The sequence below is a fragment of the Monodelphis domestica genome, chromosome 6 (assembly GCF_027887165.1).
Source record: "Monodelphis domestica isolate mMonDom1 chromosome 6, mMonDom1.pri, whole genome shotgun sequence".
NCBI lineage: Eukaryota > Metazoa > Chordata > Mammalia > Didelphimorphia > Didelphidae > Monodelphis > Monodelphis domestica.
Genome location: NC_077232.1, coordinates 17,336,435 through 17,344,464, shown reverse-complemented (window position 1 = coordinate 17,344,464; position 8,030 = coordinate 17,336,435). Strand labels below are relative to the sequence as shown.

Here is an 8,030-nt window from a genome sequence, read left to right as displayed (position 1 = left end):
ATACCCATGGAACTCCCAAAAATTTTTTTTACTGATTTAGAAAAAAACATAACAAAGTTCATTTGGAAAAACAAAAGATCAAGGATACCCAGGGAATTAATGAAAAAAAATACAAAGGAAGGGGGTCTTGCAGTCCCAGATCTCAGACTATATTATAAAGCAGCGGTCATCAAAACAATTTGGTACTGGCTAAGAGACAGAAAGGAGGATCAGTGGAATAGACTGGGGGCAAGCAACCTCAGCAAGACAGTATATGACAAACCCAAAGATCCCAGCTTTTGGGACAAAAATCCACTATTTCATAAAAACTGTTGGGAAAATTGGAGGACAGTGTGGGAAAGATTAGGCTTAGATCAACACCTCACACCCTACACCAAGATAAATTCAAAATGGATGAATGACTTGAACATAAAGAAAGAAACTATAAGAAAATTAGGCGAACACAGAATAGTATACATGTCAGACCTTTGGGAAGGGAAATACTTCAAAACCAAGCAAGAATTAGAAAGAATTACAAAATGCAAAATAAATAATCTGGATTACATCAAATTAAAAAGTTTTTGTACAAACAAAACCAATGTAACCAAAATCAGAAGGGTAGCAACAAATTGGGAAACAATCTTCATAAAAACCTCTGACAAGGGTTTAATTACTAAAATTTATAAAGAACTAAATCAATTGTACAAAAAATCAAGCCATTCTCCAATTGACAAATGGGCAAGGGACATGAACAGGCAATTCTCAGCCAAAGAAATCAAAACTATTAATAAGCACATGAAAAAGTGCTCTACATCTCTTATAATCAGAGAGATGCAAATCAAAACAACTCTGAGGTATCATCTCACACCTAGCAGATTGGCTAACATGACAGCTATGCAAAGTAATGAATGCTGGAGGGGATGTGGCAAAGTGGGGACATTAATTCATTGCTGGTGGAGTTGTGAATTGATCCAACCATTCTGGAGGGCAATTTGGAACTATGCCCAAAGGGCGATAAAAGACTGTCTGCCCTTTGATCCAGCCATAGCACTGCTGGGCTTGTACCCCAAAGAGATAATGGACAAAAAGACTTGTACAAAAATATTCATAGCTGCGCTCTTTGTGGTGGCCAAAAATTGGAAAATGAGGGGATGCCCCTCAATTGGGGAATGGCTAAACAAATTGTGGTATATGTTGGTGATGGAATATTATTGTGCTAAAAGGAATAATAAAGTGGAGGAATTCCATGTGAACTGGAACAACCTCCAGGAAGTGATGCAGAGCGAAAGGAGCAGAACCAGGAAAACATTATACACAGAGACTGATACATTGTGGTACAATCGAAGGTGATGGACTTCTCCATAAGTATCAATGCAATTTCCCTGAACAATCTGCAGGGATCTAAAAAAAAAAATACTACCCACAAGCAGAGGATAAACTGTGGGAGTAAAAACACCGCTGAAAAGCAACTGCTCGACCACAGGGTTGGAGGTGATAAGACTGAGGAGAGACTCTAAATGAACACTATAATGCAAACTCCAACAACAGGGAAATGGGTTCGAGTCAAGAACACATGTGATAACCAGTGGAATCATGCGTCGGCTATGGGAGAGGGAAAGGCGGGGGGGGGGGGGGGGAGGGGAGGAAAAGAAAACGATCTTTGTTTCCAGTGAATAATGTATGAAAACGACCAAATAAAATAATATTAAAATTTAAAAAAAAAAAAAAGAGAAAATTGGAGGGCAGCTGGGTGGGTCAGTGGATTGAGAGCCAGGCCTAGAAACAGGAGGTCCTAGGTTCAAATCTGGCCTCAGACACTTCCCATCTGTGTGACCCTGGGCAAGTCACTTTACCCCCATTGCCTGCCACTTACCACTCTTCTGCCTTGGAGCCAATACACAGTATTAACTACAAGATGGAAGGTAAGGGTTCTAAAAAAAATAAGAAAATTAATGTCACGGAGAGTTAAGTGACTTGGCCATCAGAACATGGCTTTTAAGTTTCAGAGAAATTATGTTAACTGAGGTCTTCCAGACCAGCACTCCTAACCACACATCATAATGTTTTAACATGGACCTCTGAAAAATTTTGCAATCAACTAGAAAAACCCCCAACAACTTGCAGATATCAAGGAAGGAAATTTTGATAACACAAAATTGTTTTTCATTCATAAGTAAACAGGGAAGACAAAGGAATATTATATTCTGAAATACAAAGAAATTCATTTTGCAATCCCGATATATCTTAAAGACGTGGACCTACCCAGAGAGGCATGCGAATCATCCCTGTACTTTATCTCTTCCCCAGAGATTATCTAAGTATTCACATTGCAAGTATACTGAACAACAGCACAAGAATGGCAAGTATTTATAACCATCAAAAATATAATAAATAATGAAATAAGTTGTCATATTGATAGTTTTTTTAAAGAGAAAGACTTATATAAGATAAAGAAAAGAAGAAAGTAACAGCATCAAGCAACAAAAAAGATCAATGGGGCTAAAGATTTTAAGGGACATCAAAGAACTGCTAAGAGGAAAGCTTGAAGAATTGAATTAATATTCTATGCATTAAATCCTCTGATCCCTTTAAGTGAATGAATATCATGTGTGGGAGAAAGTAACAGAATAAAAAGTTTTAATCATTGGGATAGAATACAAAAGAAATTGAAGGAAAAGGGTTATGCACCACAATGGTATCAAAAGTGAGATGGGAAGTGAGATGAAAATTATTATTCCTTCAAATTATATGTGTGTGAGAGTGGGAACAAAAAATCTTACAGGCAATGGAATGGATAGTTTGGGTGTAGTTATTAATGGGGGTGAGGGCATTTCTTTAGAAGGGAAAAATAGAGGATTTCACTAATGAACATTCTCAAGGGAAAAGAGTTAAGCATATTCAGTATGAGAAAGGAATTTTATAATGGATTTCATCTTGGGGGAATTTGCACATTTGGATATTACCTTCTCTGGGACTAGGAAAGAGGAGAAAAAGGAGGAGGAAAAGATGACTTGAAGAAAGAGAGATTAAGACTGTAACTAAATTCAAAGAATGTGTGATGAGGTAGATAAGCAGGAATTGGGAAGGAGAATAGAACTCATGATAACAAACTTGCTGCAAAGCAGTGGAGGAAAAACTATTTGTAGGAAAATAAAAAGTAGTTGGGAATAAAAATAAATAAAATTACCTAAATAGAGAAAATCAAAATTTAGCAATTATAAATGTTAATGGATTAAATAATCTAACAAAAAGATAGTTACAAAATGAATATGAAAGCAAAACCCAAGTAAGTGGTTAGTCCAAAAACATATCTAAAAATAAAACATATAAAATTTAAAAATAGACATAAGAACAATATATATTAGCATAAGGGAAATCAGTAAAGGTGAAATTATAATGATTCTTTTTAAAAAACCATACGTATGACTTTAAGAGTTCTAAAAAAGGAATAGTGCACAATTCCTAAAAGAAGGTGACAATGAATTAATGTTATTATGAAATATATTTGCTTTAAAATAGTTAGAGCATCCAAATTCATATAGGAAAAGTTAATTAAAATTCAAAAAGACATGGACTGTATCACAACAATTATGAAACTTTATTTCTCACTAAGTGACAGGCAAATTAATTCAAAAGTAAATAATGAAAAATATAGACGAACAGATTCAGAGAATAGAGAACTGAAACATTTATGGCAACTTTTAAATGTCAATACTAAAGAATACACATATTACTCAGTACCACATAATAACTTAAAAATATGTTTCTGAGCACAAATTATAGACCAGAATGCAAAACCACTAAGCATCATTTTTAAATTACAATTCAAAAAGAATTAATGAATACAAATAATGCAAGCAAAAGATACTGATACAAATAGAGAGTTATAATCTGCAGGTGAATATAGCAACAATAACTATGTGAAAGAGAATGATTTTGATTAGAAGACACATCAAAATTCCCAAGATACTACAAAAGATGTCCTCTGTAAAATATTATAACACTGAGAACATAAATTAAAAAACAGACAATAACATACCAACTGTGTAATTAATGACAATTAAAAGAAAAAACAAAAGTAACAAAGAAACCCACAATTCTTAATTAAAAAAAGAAAATGGAACTGAACAAATGAGAAAGCAATAATCAAAGGTGGGAGGGGGACATCTGGGAAACATGAACTTATAAGTGTTTTTTATTATTTAAAGTATAATCAATATCCATGCTGCACAAATTATTCATAAAAATTGAGAAGAGAAATTATCAAATTTATTTCATAAATGAATATGGACATGACATGTTAAGCAGAAAATAACAACAAATTAAGAAAAAGATTGACTTAAACACTTTTAAATGAAATTCTAACATAAAGATGTCAGGAATATGTCCAAAAATTATTCACTCTGATTAAGTTGGACTTATATCAAGAATGAAAGTATCATTCAACATGAAGAAAAATAATAATCACAAAAAAACAAAGCCACTCCAAATATAATGAAATCAATGTATGAATAAAATGCATTTGGCAAAGTAAGACTCATTTCTTCTTAATATTCCATAAACCTCAGCCTCGAGAAGCTCCTAGGTATTACATTGTATTGAACACTGAGTCTGATACCAAGAAGAATGATCTTAAATCCAGCTTCTGAAACACATTTGCTGTGTAACTGGCCAAGACATTCCTTTTTTGTAGTCCCATACCTCAAGGATCTTATATTCTAATGGAAAAGACTTCTTTTGACATGTTTCCTAATATATAAAATAATAACAATAATAATACCTATCTCCCAAAGACTGGGAATTCATTCAATGAAATGTGCATGATCTTTGTCCCAGAAATTCTTCTGTGAGGAATATAGTCCAGAAGGTCAAAGATAGAACAAGAGATCAAAAGATTAATTGAAACACTTTTTAAAATTTGTTTTAGTAGCAAAGAATTGGTAATAATATAGAAGTTACTTGATTGAGGAATGGCTGAACAAGGTACACAGTGGAATGCTACCATGCCAAAGAAATTATGAATATGAAGAATTCAGAGAATCATGAGATGACCTATGAACTGATGCAGAGTGAAGTAACAAAACATCATATAGGAGGACTAGAATAATGTATAACTGGAACTTAAATAGCCTCTCTCACAGAGACTTTATATTTTTTGCTATTTCTTTAGGAGAGATTGAATACTAGGCTAATTACTGTCTGTTAATTATGATAAGAGAGGTCTAGTGAGACACTGGAAGGGAACTAAAAGAACTATTTTACTAAGGAAACTTTGAGAATTAATTGTCATATAGGAAGATTCTACAAGAGGCCAGAGCATCTATATCATCAGATTTTTGTACCAGTACTTGCTTAATAAATGATTTTAAATTGATTTATCCAAAATGCCTAGAAGTTACATTGAGGAAAATGCTTCAAAACATTCACAAGTATACATGGCTCATGATCTGAGATGATTACACACATTTACAAGTAATTTCAGGGGTGGGTGGGTGGCTCAGTGGATTGAAAGCCAAGACTTGGATGGGAGTTGGGTTGCATTCTGGCCTCAGACACTTCCTAGTTTTGTGACCCTGGACAAGTTACTTAACCCCCATTGCCTACCTCTTACCATTCTTCTGCCTTGGAACTAATAAACAATATCAATTCTAAGAAAGAAGAGAAAGGCTTAAAAAATAGTAATTCCCCCAGAGACAAGATGGCTTCATTCCTTTCAGTCTTTTTATTGTTATAGCTTAAAAGTCATCAATATTATACTTCCAAATGTGATTGTTCATAAATATAATAGACAGATTTAATTAGCTTTTACAAAGGGATATCTGCTAGAGTGATAAAGTTTGTACAAAATTTCTCCAATAAATCTCTGATTCACATTTCTAGAAGTATATATAGAAAGTTAAAGGAAGTCTAGATTCAAACTTAGTCAGTAAATATGGCAAAAAAGTAAGAAATCCTGGAAGTCATTTTGCTAGAGTCTTCAAGATGATCTACTTGGGTGTGCTCTAGCTTTTTTCAGCATTCTTAGCAGATCCTTCAACTTGAGTTCACTCTACCCTTGGCTTTCCAAACCATCACTTCATTTAGATCTTCAGGAGATGCTGCTAGAATGCCACTGGGAAGATGTGGCAACTCTCTAAGACCATCAGCTATGAATAAGTTGCCATCTACATCAGTGAAGGGAGTTTCAACACTAGGACTTCATTTTACTACTTCAATCACAAGAATCCACCTGTATACTTATTATAAGATTTATTAACTAATTATAATAAAGAAAACTGGAAGCATAATTATTGGGGAAATTTTCCCCTTTTCATGAGCCTCTTGAGGGCAGCCTTGATTTCTTTGTTCCTGAGGCTGTAGATCAGGGGGTTCAGCACAGGGATGATGATTGCATAGAAGACAGACAACACCTTATCCAGGGGTTTTGAATTTGCAGAGCTGGGATGCAGGTACACAGAAAGAGCAGTCCCAAAGAAGAGAGTAACAGCGATCAAGTGGGAGGCACAGGTGTTGAAGGCTTTTGCCCTTCCCTTGGCTGAGGGCATTTTCAGGATAGTGACTGTGATGTACACATAGGTCATGATGATAAAAAGGAATGAGAAGAGGCCAAAGAAAAGTGCTACCACAAACACCATGATTTGATTGATGAAAGTGTTAGAGCAAGACAGGGCTATGATCTGAGGAATATCACAGAAAAAGTGATTAATTATATTTGGCCCACAAAAATGGAGATGGAAACCAGCTATTGTGTGGACTAAGCTACCAAGGCATCCAGCTACATAGGCTCCAGCCACCAACTTTCCACAGATTGGCAGATGCATGATGGTAGAATACCTCAGTGGATTGTAGATGGCCACATAACGGTCATATGCCATGATCGCCAAGAGACAACATTCAGTCAGTCCCATCCAGGCCATAAAAAAAGACTCAGTAGCACAGGCTAAGAAGGAAATTGTTTTTTCTACCAGGAAGAAGTCAGAGAGCATTCTTGGGGAAATAGAGGAAGAGTAGCAGATGTCTATGAAGGACAGAAAACTAAGAAAGAAGTACATGGGGGAGTGAAGATGGGAGTCAGTCCTGATGAGGATAATGAGGCCCAAGTTCCAAGTCAAAGTCATGATATAAATTCCCAGGAATGGAAAAAAGATGATAACCTGCATCTCTGGTTGGTCTGAGATTCCTTGGAGGGTGAATATAGTTACAGAAGTTTCATTTCTTCCCATATTCAATGTTCTGTTGAGAAAAAAATGAGTCAAGAAAAGTTTTGTAACTAACTCTTTACTCTGAAACCTTCAGTGGCTCCTACTCATCTGGACTGAAATCCAAAATTCTCAGCCTGACATTTAAATCCCTCCACAATCAAGACTTCCTCTAGCTTTTCACATCATTTATATTGGTTCTTTTCTTTCTCTGTTGCATTTAAATTGACCTTTGTAATATTTCTACTTACATGATAGGGATGTATGCTGCCATGCCTTTGAAAACACTTCTGCATATTAGAATCTCTATCTTCCTTCAAACCTGCACAATGTCTTTTCAGATTCATCCTATTTTTCCTCTCTTGTTTCCTAATCCTACCATTGATCTTGCCTTGTCAAGTCTGACCTTATATTACACACACAATTCTTTACCGTTCATGTTATTCATATACAGTGGTATGTGAATAATCTTTCATGTCTTCCTGTATGCTCTCCCCTACTGCCTACAAACATTCTTAGATTTTCCTTATTCTAAAAAAAAACTCACAACAAATCTATCTATCTAATATCATCTTCCTTTTATGGTAAATTGCTTGGAAAGACCTTCTACAGTCAGAGTCTCCACTTCCTTTCTTCTCGTGTTTTAATATCTCTGTAATTTGGCTTCTGACTTCAGCATTCAACTGAAACTGCTCTTCCAAAGTTACCAATGCCACCCCTCCCCAACACACAGACACACACACACTCCAATTCACCATCCACCATTCTTTTTTTTCTAAATTTTGAATTTATAGACTCACTCACCTTCTCAACCTCCCTCATCTACCAAGAAGGCAAGTACAATATAACTTA

At 35.2% G+C, this 8,030-nt stretch overlaps 1 protein-coding gene across 1 annotated transcript; it reads right to left on the bottom strand.

The window, feature by feature from the left end:
- Positions 1-6,266: 6,266 nt before the first annotated feature.
- Positions 6,267-7,452, bottom strand: LOC100027712 (olfactory receptor 5A1-like). The gene is made up of 2 exons (XM_001377892.5): positions 7,430-7,452; positions 6,267-7,212 (listed from the first exon to the last, which is right to left on the bottom strand). Exons 1-2 carry the CDS (start codon positions 7,450-7,452, stop codon positions 6,267-6,269), a joined length of 969 nt encoding a protein of 322 aa, XP_001377929.5.
- Positions 7,453-8,030: the final 578 nt, after the last annotated feature.

Bases quoted from the DNA above. Each gene is read 5' to 3' on its own strand.
- LOC100027712 (XM_001377892.5), bottom strand. From the start codon at position 7,452: ATGGCAGCATACATCCCTATCAT. The intron at 7,213-7,429 runs GTAAGTAGAAAT...TTTTCTCAACAG, and splicing joins GCAGCATACATCCCTATCAT to AACATTGAATATGGGAAGAA.